The sequence below is a fragment of the Dermacentor variabilis genome, chromosome 4 (genome assembly GCF_050947875.1).
Source record: "Dermacentor variabilis isolate Ectoservices chromosome 4, ASM5094787v1, whole genome shotgun sequence".
Classification (NCBI taxonomy): domain Eukaryota; kingdom Metazoa; phylum Arthropoda; class Arachnida; order Ixodida; family Ixodidae; genus Dermacentor; species Dermacentor variabilis.
Genome location: NC_134571.1, coordinates 23,160,672 through 23,176,100, shown reverse-complemented (window position 1 = coordinate 23,176,100; position 15,429 = coordinate 23,160,672). Strand labels below are relative to the sequence as shown.

The following is a 15,429-nucleotide window of genomic DNA, read 5'->3' as shown; positions in this document are numbered from 1 at the left end:
CATAGGCAGGTGTCGGGGTATTGAGCAAGGGAGGCATCACGGAAAGAAAAATTAACGACTGAGAAACTTATTAGGAAAGTGAAATGTAAGTGACATTTAATTATTCCTGTTGCAATTAGCAAACAAGGCAGCAAAGACGCAACATTCAAAAAGGTATACAAACTATACAAACTAAATGACCCCCCCCCCCCAAAAAAAAATGTTTAGACCGAACCCTGAAAGCTAAGTCTCATATCCTAAAGCAAGGAACAATTTTAAGCATTTGTAAAACGCCTTAAGATGCTACAGGCAAGTCGCACAGTGTAAAAGCACACGGTGAGGGAGGGGTTAAGATAAACAACGTATGTCTGTGAGCTTGTGGAATTTTCTTTTGTTTTAGTGCTCGACAGAGCTACTGAAAAGGACCTTCTGCAAGCAAATTAGCATGTGGAAATGCTGTGTAATTAAGGCCTCCATGTCACCAAAAAGATGAGTAAAGGCGAGGCAGTGGTAAGCTGCAGTGAAAATGAAGGTAAAGGCTCAGGTGGTAAGAGGTAAGATATGGCAAATATATTTACAAAGCAATAAAAAAAGTGCAATGTCATGGTAACTGTGTAATCTACACAGTGAAATATTAAGTTTGATATTAAGTTTACGCTTGATTTTTAATTGTAACTGCGGGAGATGAATTTATTGGCTCTATTCTGAATGGCTTCTAACATGTTTATTAAATAGTTATGATTATGGAACTAGATTGGGGATGCAAACACAAGTTGAGGGTGTACAAATGACAGTAACGCCGTTCTGCAGATATTAGATAGCAAGTTCCGAAAATTGTGACGAAGATATCCCAATTATTTGAAAGTATCAGCACAGATGTTGGTTAGATGCGAAGCCTAGGAAATGTTTGGTGTGAAGTTAACATCTAGGTACTTGTATAATGATCCACAAGACATGTGATCATTATTTATGTAATACGGAAAATTAAGCTTTGAGTATTTACAAGAAATTGGAAAGGGCATTGGGTGCAACTGTTTGCATTCATAGGCACAGAAAGTACAAGCCACTTCTTCCGGGAGTGCTTTTTCAGCAGTATTCGTGCTCCACTTCGTTGCTGTCTTCTCGATATTCGCCCTTGTAGCATCTTTTAGATCGCCCTTTGACGTGACTGCGCTCGTGTTTTTGCCGGCTGCAGGACCTGGAAAAGGCCATGTTGCAGATGCTACACTTGTATGGCTTTTCACCCGTGTGTGAGCGTAAGTGGCGTGTCAGGTTCTTCTTCTCAGTGAACTTTGCTGGACAAAGGTGGCAAGCGAATGGCCGCTCATCTATGTGCATCTGTTGGTGCTCAACTACATGGTCCAGTATGCTTGAGCGGTACCCACAGGAGGTATAGGCAAAGCTCAGGGTGCAAGGTTGTTCCTGATCTTGAGAATACTGTGGTTCTCCTGCAGCAGAAACACACAGCGATGGCAGTTTGTCACTACACTTACATGCAGAATTTGTGGACCTGCACACAAGAGTGCATGCAATTTTGTGTGCTACCTGAAGTAAAACTGCCCTAGAGCATAACTTAAATCACTGACCACATTCCATTTGTTATTACATTTCTCTTGAACTTTACAATTATTGTTTTGCCATTTTAAGAACTACTATTTATGTGCTAAAGAAAACAAATAAATTTAATAATAATAATCATAATTAATAATAAATAAAACTTGGCAATTCTTCTACAAGCAATGCCAAGCAGCGTATGAATTAAAGACTGCCACTTTTATTTTTTCTGAGATTTGCCATCGTTTGGCACACTTGGGAGTCTCAAGAAGTAAAACTTCAACAAGAGGTGCTGTCAAAATTGGCCTCCAGTGAGTACCATACTTCCCCAAATGAACAATATAAAATGTGCAATTTGGGTGACATCACTGCACAGTTCTCAAATGACAGCCATGGGTGAAGGCTCGGCAAGTTCCACTGGGCTGCCAATTTTTCCTCTCCAACAGCTACACTGCTCAATACTATCTCAATCTCTGGCCATGCTAAAGGGGCATGCTTTGTGTTGATTGTAATGTTTGAGATATTGAGTGCAATTTCATTCGTCCCTGCCGTGGGTCACATTTATTTCTTATTGTTTTAACAGTGTACATGCAATGTATTCAAATGAATGCTTCGTGTCGTTTGAAGTTATCACTAAGTCAAAAGCGCACATGTGATTCCAGCCCGACACTGCACAGAAGCTTTGCTATGGTTAATTCTCTCAATGCTTTAGCATAGCGTGTGCTAATGGCTTTATCCTTTGCTAGCAATACTAGATTAAGCCACACTTTCGAGTACAATAGCAGATTTCCTTCATTGAAGCTTGGCCTATGAAAGTTGAACTCAATGCTGCAACTACATTGGCTTGCTGACGAGTTTCTGCAGAAATACAAGGTTGTCTGTTTTAGCAGTGATTGTTTCTTTGATTAGACAAGATGCTCAATTTCACAATGCCAACAGTGTTGTCATCAAAAGGTGTGCTGTTTTCTCTCAGACATAACTTGTCAAAGCAGGTCTACAAATGGCTTGCATTATGTGGAACTATGCTTGTAAATGTAGCTCCAACAAATGCAAACATGTCATTGCACCACAGAATGTAGTTTTCTCAAGACAGTATTCCTTCTTGTTATGGCAATGTTACAATGGACTCAAAATTACAATAGCCCTTGCATTCGTTCGATTGTGTTTTGATTCATTGATCAAAAGGCAACAACAACAACAACAAAACGTACAGCACAATGTTAATTGTAAAGCCTGCAGCAGTCAAACAGCTACAAAGGATCACACATTCAATCAATATTTTTCAGCAATACCTTCTTTTGCTTGAGATTTCTTTGAATGCTTCAATTCACTTCAGGCAACAAACATAATTCACGTCTCACTGCTCATGCTTTTAACACACCGCAACCCAATGAACCCAATGACTGAGATGTACATAGGGTCCTTCATTTTCAGGTAAAATCCAATAACTCCCAATATTTCACTTCAAAGAACATTTCTGCAAATTGGTTTAAACCAGATTTATTCCGCACAGACATGACAAACACTGCAACCTGTGACCACTGCGGCCATGAAGAATCGATTGACCATATTTTGTGCGCCTGCCCACAATACCGTCCACAGAGGGAATGCCTTCGCCACAAACTTGACAAGCTGGACGACCAACCACTATCAGAAAAAAGAATTCTACACCATTGAAAGGACGTAACGTCACAGGAAAAGGCCATGCAAGTACTATCGCGCTTTTTGCGATCTACTGGCCTTTGTGAACAGTGTGAACATCTTTAACTGGAACACCTTTTGTGTGTGTGTGTCTCCGTGTGCACGCATTCTTTTTTCCCTTTTTCCTCTGTCCTCTCTCTAACCCCTATCTCCCATTCCTAGTGTAGGGTAGCAAACCGGAGACTGATATTTGGTTAACCTCCCTGCCTTTCCTTTTCATCTCTTTCTCTCTCTCCACAAAGTTTGCCTTTTTGTAAAGAATAATAAGAAATGCAGGTATTACAAAAGTGATGAATGCTGCCCACCTTTTGTTAAAGGGTGGTCAAGATATACAAGATTAATAATATTATTATTATACAAATATAACATATGCCTCATTTTTGCTTGACACTCAAACAAAAGCCGACATAAATGTATAAAAATATAGTATATTCAGCACCTCCGGGCCTTGAGCCTACGAACGAAGGCTTGTAACCTTTTAGTAGCCGCGCTTACAAAAATATGACAATGGTGCATTGCACCACATTTTCCACACATCGCATACATATAAATGGTGGTAATGCACTGGGAAGTGCATTAATGCAGTGCTGATGTTGCTTTGCGAGCAGGAGCGGTGGCATTAGGAATATGTTTACCCAAACATTAAAGAAGGTGGCTCTTTCGTTTACTTGGCAATTTATTACTTTTGTTGCAAGAGGTTATCTTGGGCACCCGTAAAGCAGGATGACAACAGACAAAAAACTAAAGGCCCAGCAAATCCCGCCCCTAGGATGGACACAGAAATGTTCCGAATGTGTTCGACAACCATACGTCAACAGGGGGCTTGTGAGATAAGAAAAAGCATCACACCTCTTGCGAAGCATGCCCATGTGCAATACTATTTGTACTCTTTCCTTTGATTAAGAAATGCAGAGAAAAAAGCAAAGAAGGGATTTCCACAGCCTTCTCTATATATTGTTTTTGTTAATGTGGTTGCTTCTAAATGCAATAATAATGCCCGACAATGAGGACTGGTAGAAATGAGTTTGTCCCGTGATTTGGGGCAGATCTCTTTTTGTCATTACAAATTTCTGCGAGTGATTCTGCTTGTTTAAATAAAATGTCTGCATCCAAAGATGGACTATTGCTTATGTGAATTGTATGTAAAAATTACTGAACACTTTCTGAATTCTGGAATGCGAGACAACAAAATGCCCAATGTCTTCCCATTTTTGCTGTTGGAGAACAAAACCCCAGATTTCTCCCGTTTTTCTCGTTAAACATAACACCCGATTTTCGCCCCCCAAATTTCAATATATAGAGAACCCGAAAACGACGGACTCTCAACTATGCATCAAGTACCAATGAGCTGAAAAGGCATATGAGGTCGCAATGTGGTCAGAGATGTGCAGGCATACAAATGATCATTATAGAGTTTAGATAATATCCACATAGACATAAAAAACAGACACAAAACAGGCTGTGCTACATAAAATACAGACAGATGTGGCTAATCTACCGGTACATGCAAGCTAATATGTGCATACATGTAGAAGAGGTGAAAGTGGGCTGTTTTGTATGCAGTGCTTCTGAGTGCTACACAGCAATGCTAGTAGCTATGCCGACTTTTGTTCCCCCCCCCCCCCCCAAAGTAAAAGTCTTCCAACAAAAAAAGTTTGCTTGGGACCAGGAACAACATAACCATTAACACCATCTTGTCGGCATTCTTATACTTAAGCAGTCACAGCCCTTCTTAAAAGTATAGAGGAAACAATAGAACGAGCAACCAGATACCTAACAGAACCATGTAGTTGTAGCAATCCTGATAGCACTCAGAAGGTTTAGACCAGGAACCTCAAAACCCATCGAGCACTGGGCTGCATAACCATACACATCCTCACGTGGGCCATACTGTGGTGCTTTTTAATAAATGTCTAGGCAAAACATAGGCTGGACGAAGTGGCTGAATAAGAAAATAACAGTACAAATATACATAAACCAAAATAATGGAATGTAATCAAGTACTCCCTTCATTAAGAAAAACAAAATCCCTCAATACTGAATACAATTTTTGCAAAACAATAATCTTACATTGCAAAGATATAATGAAAGAAAGGACTACATCATGTATTCATGTAGCTAATGTCAGTTTCAATATGTCAGTATGTCTCAATATGTCGACACATTTCAGTCTGTTTTCATTTGCTCACAGTGTTTTAACAATTGCTGGGTGCACGTATACATATGTATAAAGTTGCACTGTACTACAGTGTAATAAATTAGAACTATATTTTTGTCCATTCACCTCCATTATATCTCCATGTGTATGCACTCTGGCAACATTGCTGCAAATAAAGCTCAACTCAATTCGATGCTGAGAAAGGCTATGTGAGCGGCATACAAGGGCTTAGTAGGTTGTAGGTGACCTGTAGACAGCATCGCTTAGGCCCTCCACTCATATGCAGCGAGGCTGACTCTCCACACCCTCATCTCTGGAAGACAAGCTCAATTTCCTGTGGTGAACATAGACATATGACGTCACCTGCATACAGTATGGCTGGAACAGTGCAATGCGCAAAAGTACATGGTTACCCTGCCTAAATAGTTCTGATTAAAGGTGCGGGCAAACCTTGTAATGTTTTGCCAAAATAAAAGATATACAATAAAAAATTAACCCAATGCAAATGCCAGGTTTTTCATTTTTTTACTGGTACCTTTTTTTAAACGCTACAATGAAAGGTAGGCATGAGTAGCGTGGCACAGGATGTAGTACCATTCTGATGACCTTTTTATCACATAATTCTGACAAACCTAACAAACATTTTTCCGCTTCGATAACTATGCAATGCTACTGTCAATTTACAGCCGTAGCGTTGCAAAAGTAAAATCACAAGTACCTTTATCACCTTCTCCATGCTCTTCTCTTCTTTAGAAGAATGCTTAATCACTTCTTTCCAAGTTTATTAAGGCTGTTTTTAAAGTGGCACAGTAAATACAATTGATTTCCCAAGAACACTATCTTTATTTAGCTTCTGCACTCTGGTTTTCTACCAGCCATAAACATATGCCAAATTATACAGTGCTGTCACAGTGAATAATCTTTCAGCGATCAGAAGGCAACACTTATGAGCACAGTGAATACAGTTCAAGTATCAAAAAGGTGCATCTTTGGAATCACTTGTAATTTGTATGCTTCTCTCCTACTTGGTGTTGTGTTGTCTATAACTATTCCCCCTTCCCCCTACCTGTCCCCCCCCCTTTTGAGTTTATGCAGCCGCATTCACAAAGACTGAAAATGCATTCTTCTTCTTCATGCAATGCATCTTTAAGATTTAAATGCCACTGACTTGCCTTTTTTACACTTTTTCTTGGCATTGCGTCATCCACAAATACTCATCAAATCATGCATTTAGATGGCTGTACTCATGTCTGTCTCGTGTGTAGCCTCTGAAGAAGGCGAGACCACAGATACGGCACTTGTAAGGCTTCTCTCCTGTATGTGTGCGCACATGGCGCATCAGGCAAGCCTTCTGAGTAAACCGTCCGGGGCATAGGTGGCAGGTAAATGGTCGCTCCCCTGTGTGTGTGCGCCGATGGTTCAGCATGACAGCCCACTTTGGCGTACGGTACTCGCAAAAATTACAGGCAAAAGTATGCTGGCTTTTCCCACCCATGTGGGGACCACTGCGAACAAGAGGGGGTGGTGGGCCTCCTGCAGAAAGCAGCAGAAAAATATAAATCACTTCCATGTGTTGTATTTGCAAAGTTTCATAAAAGCTCCTATTATTTCACACATAAGAACAAGTGCTTAATGAAGATAGAGAAAATGAACAAAAAAGTACACACACACACACACACATATATATATATATACACACACAAGCACTGTTTATATGTGGTTCTTCATTCCAGATGTTAGTCTAGAGTGTGCCAATGTCTCAGTAATATGAGTTTATAAAAACTTATTAAATGGCACTGCAGTGACTCAGAGGAAGCACCGACTTCAGATTGATGATTGTTGATTCACGTGCTATGCTACGAATTCAGTCCCTACGCTCCGAGCGCCTTTTGTCAGCTCACAATTGCCATGCAGTGCATGAAACTACTTGTGTTGCAATTTATTGTGCTCTATCATTTGCTGAAAAAAAGCTTGCAACCTTCCAACAATCTACAAGGTGTAAAATACTTTGCATGCAAAGTATAATACAGTGTTTTAACAATGTATCATAGCAGTTTTGTTGTTGCCAAAAGGTAATTTACTGAGCCATAGTCATATTACATGTTAAGCCATCAGCTGAAATGAGCCAACGCATGCATGTACTTCCCATAATTCCCTCTCTAGGTGAAAGTACCATGATTAAGCCTGCACCCACTAGTGATATCTTCACCAAGGATAAGATTCACATACCCTATGGTCCCAGTAGACTGATAAAACTATGCATATAGAGAAAACAAGGCACTCTAGTAGAAGTAAACATACAATTACGTTTCAACATCTTATACGCTATCACCTGAAAGGTTGATACTCATTTTGAAAGGCATCAAGTAGTTGTTACTTTCATTCTCACATCCTTGCATCAACTCGCTTAACAATTAACTTCCATAATAGAGCCTTATTTTGGCTTATGTGAATTACGTTTCTGTAATTGGACCTCTAAGCCACAGGTACATGTTCAGAAAGGTTATAATGTTTACCCTACTGTTGCACACTTCTTCTGTTGGGTGAAATGCTTTGCACAGATCACATTTATTACAAATCAATGCCGACAGAAATTATGGTGTCAGTATACATCAATTTAAATTGCTTGATATATGCCTTTGAGGTCAAGTTACACGCAGACGTGCACATTCACTTTAATAATGATGTAGCTCCGTACAGGCATACAGCTGCAGCATATGCGTTCGTTTTCATGAATAGTGCAAGGAAACGGCACACAAAGAAATTATGGAACATGAACATATTTATGTGCCGTTGTTTTGGGCTCTTCTTTAGCCTGAATGGCAATTATTTTAATCAATCGAAGTTCTTCGAATGACAACGCCTAAAAACAATCGCATAGATGAAAACGAAACACAACGTTCGTAGTAACCAAACATTTTTGCCATTCTCACATTAGCCACTTTCTTTTAACAGTGTGTCTGCTCCCAAATCGGGAATGCGAACAAATAAAACTTCACAACCGCGGGCATAAAGTAAGTTCAAAAGCGGTCACCGAGGAAACTGAACTGTTTCTACCACACGTGGTCTGCCAGAGCATGCAGAACAAGCGTGATCGATGGAAAAAATATAAAGCACAACTCTTTGCGACAAGGACACGAGACAAACGATAATCATCAGTGATGTGACCAAGAACAATCGTTATCACACAGCCGTTCGCGCGAACAGTTTCACTTTCACGCAAGCAGAGTCATAAACGCCAAGTCGGACGGCCACGCACGGACGCACGCTCGACATTCTGCTGTCCAGGGAGTTTATTTCTTTTCACGACGCTGCTGTCAATCGCGCATAGCGAACACATATTCACTGTAGAGAGAACACACGGACAACCACAAGAACAAGATTACTACAATGATTTAATCGCGATGGCGATGATGGCTATTAATGTGATTGAGCTTATCTTTCGGTTGCAAGTTGTCTTCGCCTAACCAGCCTGACGTTCTGAGTAATTTGGGCGATGGCAAAGAGACATTTTATTTCATTCAATATTTGAATCGTGTGTGTTCCATCAAAAATTACGCAGTCTGTTTCGCCGGGCAGCGTTTTCGCTTTTGCAGTCGAAAACAAAAGGGAAACGACCAGTCCACTTCCTAATTTCCAGCTCGCTCGTCGTCCGACAGCGCCATCTATTTTTGTTGCTCCTAGTTCTTGCTCTTCAACTGTGCCATCTTGAGCAAGTAAGTTCCGAAGATTACTTTCCCGTTTCATACCATTGCTTTTAGTAATTTATCATTTGTGGTCACCCGGAGTTAATTTAGTATGTGCCGCCGATGCTCCCCGACGATGTGAGTTCTCTGCACTCGTATAAGAGCAGTGTGTGCCTTTCCAGGTCCCGTGTTAAGCCTAAGCTGAAAACGTGTTGATTTTGTGATTGCTTCCAATCCTCGCTTGCCTCAAATAGAACGAGAGCAAATGTTGCGTTCTTTCAAGGCTGGTGCCAATTTGACAGAAAGGTTTATGGGTTTACATATCGGCTTCGCGAATGATTGAAACTGCCACAGAGAAGCGCCAGACAGAACCCTCCAGTTCTTTATATTTTTTTTCACCGTGTGGTTGACGAAAACATCTGCACCTAATTCCTCTCCGCGACGCTCGAGTTTCCCAAACTACGTTTGCGCTACTGTCGCTGTCGTGTAGGCTGTTGCGCACCGCACGCAAATGACGCCGGCTGGTGTGGGCATTCCGAGGTAGTGACCTTTCCCTTCACTACTCGGATTGAATGACGCCACATCGTCGCCGTACCGAAATTCGGCGCCGAACGGGCGCTTCCTTTCGGCGCATCTAGACAAGCTTTGCAAGGAACGCGATTTGCATTTGCATGCTCCTAGCTGTGATTTCCGGTGCAGTTCCATTGCGACAGAGCCAGCAGTTCGACGCTGTTCCGCAGCATTTCCACCACGCCTCTCTTCGGCGCCCTCTTGACGTTAATGTCGCGAGCTCACTCAACACCAGTTCATTGTAGTACAAGAATAGCACCCCCGTTGTATTTTTCGTGAAGCGCTGCACTGACAGAGCAGAAACGCCTTTCATTAGTGCGCTTTCGCACTTCTCCTTTAGTTCCGAGGATGTCTGAGGGCCGTGCTTGATTGCGCAAGCGCAGCTTTCGTTTTCACAGCCGCACATTGGTTCGCGGAAGTTGCAGTCCCATACTGACATGCTGCTGCACTGACTTTCCTAGAATTCTGTTCCTGACGGCACTGCTAGGCTAGCCACCACTCCTTTGAATTGTTTCTGTGTTCCAAGCCTGCACGTGGGCATCTCAGTTGCAAATTCGAAACGCTATTTGCTTGAATGTATGACATCCGAAGTATTATTTTTTTATTGACACAGTTGGTTTATTTTCATTTTCACTCGCGTATATTTCCACGGAGCAAGTTGTCGGCTGGAAACTATCTCCACATTTGATAAAGCATGCGCGTGTTTAATTCGAGGTTTATCTCGTGGACGTCTAACATTGTGCCAAGGTGGATAGCGGTTTGTCCACCTGAACCAAGTCCAATTTTATTGCAGAGACATGATTAAAAAGGATTTGCTTACCAGCCTAAGCGCACTAGTATGAACTTGTGCTCGAAAACTAGGTGATGGTGCCAAGAAAACGTGCACTCGCCAAGCAAGAATAAAAGAAAAATAAATAACAGACGTTTCGGGCCCCGTATGGGTCCCTTGATCACAATGAAGATATAAGCATGGGCGCGCGGCTATTTATGGGTGAGGCGGCGCAGCGTGCGGGTGTATACGCTCGTTTTCATTAAAACTAGGTGAAGAACACCCCTTGCGGTTGGGTAATGTCCATGTCGCCTTGCTGCCTAGCCTGAGACCACGTGTTCGGTTGTGAATCGCGGCGACCACGTTCGGATGTGTGGGGAATTAGAAAAACTCGTTTACCTTTAGTTGTACGTTTAAGTACTTCGGCTGGTCGAAATTAATGACTACAGCGTGCATCATAGCCCTCTCTGCAGGGAAACCTCCATTATTGAAATATGTTGAAAGCTGGCGCTTCTTGGAATTTATGCTTGCGGACGACTTTTGCATTAAACGTTTTAACTGCCTTGACAAATTCCTACAAATTCTTTAGAATGATAAAGAAAAAAATTGGCAAAAGTCATTGCGTGTTACTTTGTTGTCGAAATTACAAGAAATTGAACACAAATACATGTGCAAGAAATGGCCAGAAATTCACAAGTGAACTCTTCATCAGTAACAGAAGGAGCTTATTGTGATGGAGAGTTACCTCGTCATCGACATTGGTGTGGTGCCTCATGGGGATGTTTGTTGAATGAATGAATGATTGAGTTGCTATGCAGCACAGTTGGGCTGTTGGGATGCGAGCTCATTAACTCTTAGTCGAACTAGCCTTTCTTGATGAACTGGTTTTTCTTCAACCATGACCACTATCTGACAGCCATACATATGTGTTGTGTGCACTTCGTAAAATATCCACTTGACACAACAAAAGCTGATTTTGAGGTGTCTAATGGTTTGCTATCCGCACTGCTTTGAGGAACTGGGAAGCAATAGCTCTTACCCTCGACATCTGGCACTATTTATTTATTTATTTATTTATTTATTTATTTATCATACCCTCAAGGTACGGTTGTACATTGCAGAGGGGAGGGGCAAAGTAAATAAATACAGAGCCAATCACAAAATAAGGAGGGAAGGCAAACAACATGGCAAAAAACATCGTATACAAAACAAGAATGGCAAATAGAAACTTGTGAGCGTGGCAAAAATACATGGCGGAACAAAATAAAGAAAGGAAAGAACATACGATATAAAAATACAAGCAATAATGTAAAACAATGGCATAAAAGCAGTTATTATACAGAACAAGCAAACGCAACAATTATTTATAACATGAAGCTTTGAAGTGTGCTTTTAAAGTTATTGGTGTCAATAATGCTTGTAAGTAATGCGGGTAAGTTATTCCAATCTTTGCTCGTTTGGGGAAGAAATGAGTATGAAAAGCCGACGGTGTTGCAGTGCGGAATGTTTACCTTTTGGTGGTGGTCTATGCGAGATGAAATGTATGGTGGTGGTTGGACAAAGATAGAGCGTAAATATGTGTTATGGTAGTAGATTTTATGGAAAAGACATATGCGAGATAGTTTTCTACGGGTTGATAACAGCGGGAGGTGAAGGAGAGCTTTCATGTTAGTGACACTATGCAGTACTGGGGATGCAATAGGCTACTCCAGGTCATTTTTGTTTGCACACTGAGCACACTTTGAATACATGCTGTATGCCTCAGTTACTACACTACACCTGCATTCTGTTGCATGCATTGTCACCTCTGCATTTGTAGCAAGGTGTCTTGGAACTTGTCAAACCCACCCTTCCCTTTGACTGCAGTCATTTCTGCTGTCAGCTTGCACACACGTGTCTGTGAACTGGGAACACTTCTTTTTCTTTGTACGCAGGCCGTTATGTCTCTTGGCAGTAACTAGGATGCCCGGCCAACTGCCGTGCCCACGTCACCCGCTGTGCTTTGTCGGTATTGACCTGTAAGCACTCGGCAGCTCCTGCTGAACGTTGTCGTAGGCACACAAGACACGCACTCACCAAAGAAAGGCACTTCCTGTCAAGTAAGTAGTCTTCGCATTGTCACATGTTGGTCATGGTGCATATGATAATGTCTTGTTCCTTATTACTTCTGCCTGTCCTTTATTCTATATGGGATCACTGTCGGAGTTGATATTTATAGAATCTGATCAGGTGAATTAGGTGTCTAGGGCCATCTATATTCGTCATAATGCCTGTGTCACCTGGACAAGCGTAATTATTAATGCAGGCATTGCATGAAGTGTGGTTTTGTTTTGAAAGGAACATCCTGCCGCCCCCTCCCCCCTTCAGCGTGTCTAAGCAAATTGCAATAGTGTGTGTCTGTTGACTACTATATACCCCTGTCACACAGACACTTGAAAGTCTTTTGAACAAAAAGACTTTTCCCGAAAAGGAGTTTCACCCGCAGACACATGACAGGGAGTGATCTTTTTCAGAAGCGGTCTTTTCTGAAAACTGAATTCGTTGATCTCTTTTACGGCCGAAAAGGAGTAGCCTCGAAACCAGTGAGCGCCAGCAACTATTACATAAAAAAAAAACAAAAAAAAAACAAGCAAGTACGTATTTCTCTGTTGCCTAGGCTCATCAAAAAATTATTTTGTCTTGCAGAAGGTGCAGTAAACCCAGTAATGCTCATTTTCTTCTGTACTCTCGTAAGCAGGTCGAATGGGTTGCAGATGTCCTGTGATGACACTTACAGACGTGCGCCTCACAGACGAGAAAAATCGCGAGCAGCATTGTGAAGATCGATGGCCAATGCCGTTTACGAAACAGCCCTAGGCGCACGCAAAAAGCACCCTATAGCGGGAACGCTGCAGCCAATGCGATAAAAGAAGCCCAATGTTGCAAGGCAAACTTGTGCACTTCGCTAGTCCTGCAAACTCTCTTTAAAGTACGAGAATAAATCTTTGCCATAACGTTTCTCAATCTGGTGTTAAACCTATTTGAAAAATGTGTAATACAACAACTTTCCACTTATATTTCGAGATAGATCACTTTAATTTGCCCTATTTTGTTTCAAATGCCAGCGCCATGCTTTTGGTAGCATGTCCAGAAGGAAACATTAAAGAGATCGTCAGTGCCGCATGTCTGCTGTGGAATGCATCTTCATTAAAAAGTCTTTCAAGTGGGTAAAAGGCCGCTTACGTAAGAGTTTTTGCATGCTCGTGTGACAGAGGTATTAGTTGAAATGGACAAGACGGACGTGCTTAAATCCGTTCTGGAGTGCTTTCTTTTTTCTTTCTCTGCTTCTATGTGCTTGTGTTGCAAGACCGCCACATGACAAGGTGCCTTGTCATGTTGTGCCAATGGTGCAACCAAGGTGTCTAAATTGTTCAGTGAACTTGGGCTCTCCTTCGGCACATCATTGACGCTGATGGACGCAGTCAAAAAGTCATTTCATAGCCTCGCCACTGTACCACCGTCACCAATTGCATAGGTTTACACATTGGTTAGAATGCTGCATCATGAAGCTGTGCATGCACAAATGCACTAAAATGCAGATAACTGTTGAAGTGCTCTCTTTGATCCAGTACTTTGAGACTTGTAAGACTGGTAATTATAAATGCTATAAGGTACCCTCAGTAGTGCCAGCGGAGAGCAATGGTTACGGTTGATCAGCATTTAACAAACTTTTTGGGTGGCTTGCCAAGCATGTTGTGGCATTTGGTTCCAAACAACATGGCGAGTCCTAGACACACTGGTTCTGACGAACCTCAATCACATTGTACTTGTGTGACCATGCAAAACCAATTCTCAGCTGTGGAGTAAAATGAGAATGGTGACACCACTTGAATGTATTCTTATCCAGGGGGCCATTCATGATTCTGCCTTGTCGACCAACCCTGCTGTATTTTCTGCTGACTTCTTGAAGGGATAGTGGCATTGGTGTCATAGTTAGCCCAAACATGAGCATCATTTTATTGTCAAATCTGTGCCGTTCCCAGAACAGGCAAGGCAGCATCGCAGAGTGTGATCGACGAGCTCTAAAACTATGACATTGTGCAGGCCTATCTCAGCCCTGCAATCACTCTAGAAAACACACCAAGTGCAGTTGGTAGTCACAGCTGTTCATGTAGCTTGTGTATGTCTGAAAGTGTTAATCTTTACGCAAGATGATTTAAAATGTCACCTTTTTATTCACAGGAAAGGAGCAAGGCAGCAGAATCGAAACTACACCACAGCTAGAACCTAACAACAGCCCAAGGTAGCGCCAAGCAAAAGTGATGGCTGCCAACCATGATAGAAAGAATGATGACTGCTACTTTTACTTTTACTCGACGTGCACCAAGGTGAGCCGATTACTTTACCACCACATTTTGCAAAGAGGTGTTAACCTTGTTCACACCATCCTTTTTCGTTGTCACCATTGTGGGAAGCAAGTCAGTCAGAGGCGCAGTTAAAAACAGGCACCAGTGACAATGTGTTCCTTCAGTGTTGACTTGCTAATCTTGACTCCAACATGTCACTTAATCCTTGAAATGAATGCCAGCACAGGAATTCTAGCATGGGAGCTGGTTGGTGTGACAGTTAACATTTCTAAGTTTGTCAGGTTAGACAAATTTGAAGCCTGTACTTGTGCACAACTTTTCTTGGCTATGAAGCGAAAGCTGTGGGGGCGGAGCTTCTGCATATGACTGTATTTGTATTCAATGTAGTCGGACAAATTCTGCACCGGTTTCGGCTTTTCCGACCTCGCACAACTTACTGTACTTACATGATTGTAAGTCGACCTATCTTTTAAAATTTGAAAATCTGCAATGGGGGAGGGGGGTCGATTTACAATCGAAACCAAAACATGGCACCACCAAAAAGGCGAGACCAACGAGATATCGGGGGAGCTACAACGTAGTTACAATTTTATTGTAATTATGGCCGTACCTTGTAGTTTTCGCTATCTCACGCGCTTGTTCACTTTTCGGAAGGGTTTTGCAACA

The 15,429-nt window shown here is 41.9% G+C and overlaps 1 protein-coding gene and 1 long non-coding RNA gene across 5 annotated transcripts in view; one reads left to right on the top strand and one right to left on the bottom strand.

The window, feature by feature from the left end:
• Positions 1-3,017: 3,017 nt before the first annotated feature.
• LOC142578797 (uncharacterized) lies at positions 3,018-8,924 on the bottom strand. Its single transcript, XR_012827320.1, has 2 exons — positions 8,427-8,924; positions 3,018-6,925 (listed from the first exon to the last, which is right to left on the bottom strand). It is a non-coding gene; the product is annotated as an uncharacterized LOC142578797 (long non-coding RNA).
• A 32-nt stretch (positions 8,925-8,956) lies between these two features.
• LOC142578796 (uncharacterized) overlaps positions 8,957-15,429 on the top strand; it is a 92,123-nt gene continuing 85,650 nt past the window's right edge. For 3 of the 4 annotated variants that reach the window (XM_075688376.1, XM_075688378.1, XM_075688380.1), the window contains exons 1-3: positions 8,957-9,108; positions 12,352-12,516; positions 14,639-14,784. In XM_075688376.1, coding sequence (XP_075544491.1) covers positions 14,719-14,784 — 66 coding nt within the window. In that variant the 5' untranslated portion in view covers positions 8,957-9,108; positions 12,352-12,516; positions 14,639-14,718. Of the gene's footprint in view, positions 9,217-12,351; positions 12,517-14,638; positions 14,785-15,429 lie in introns of all 4 variants that reach the window. The other variant, XM_075688377.1, reaches the window with a different exon arrangement.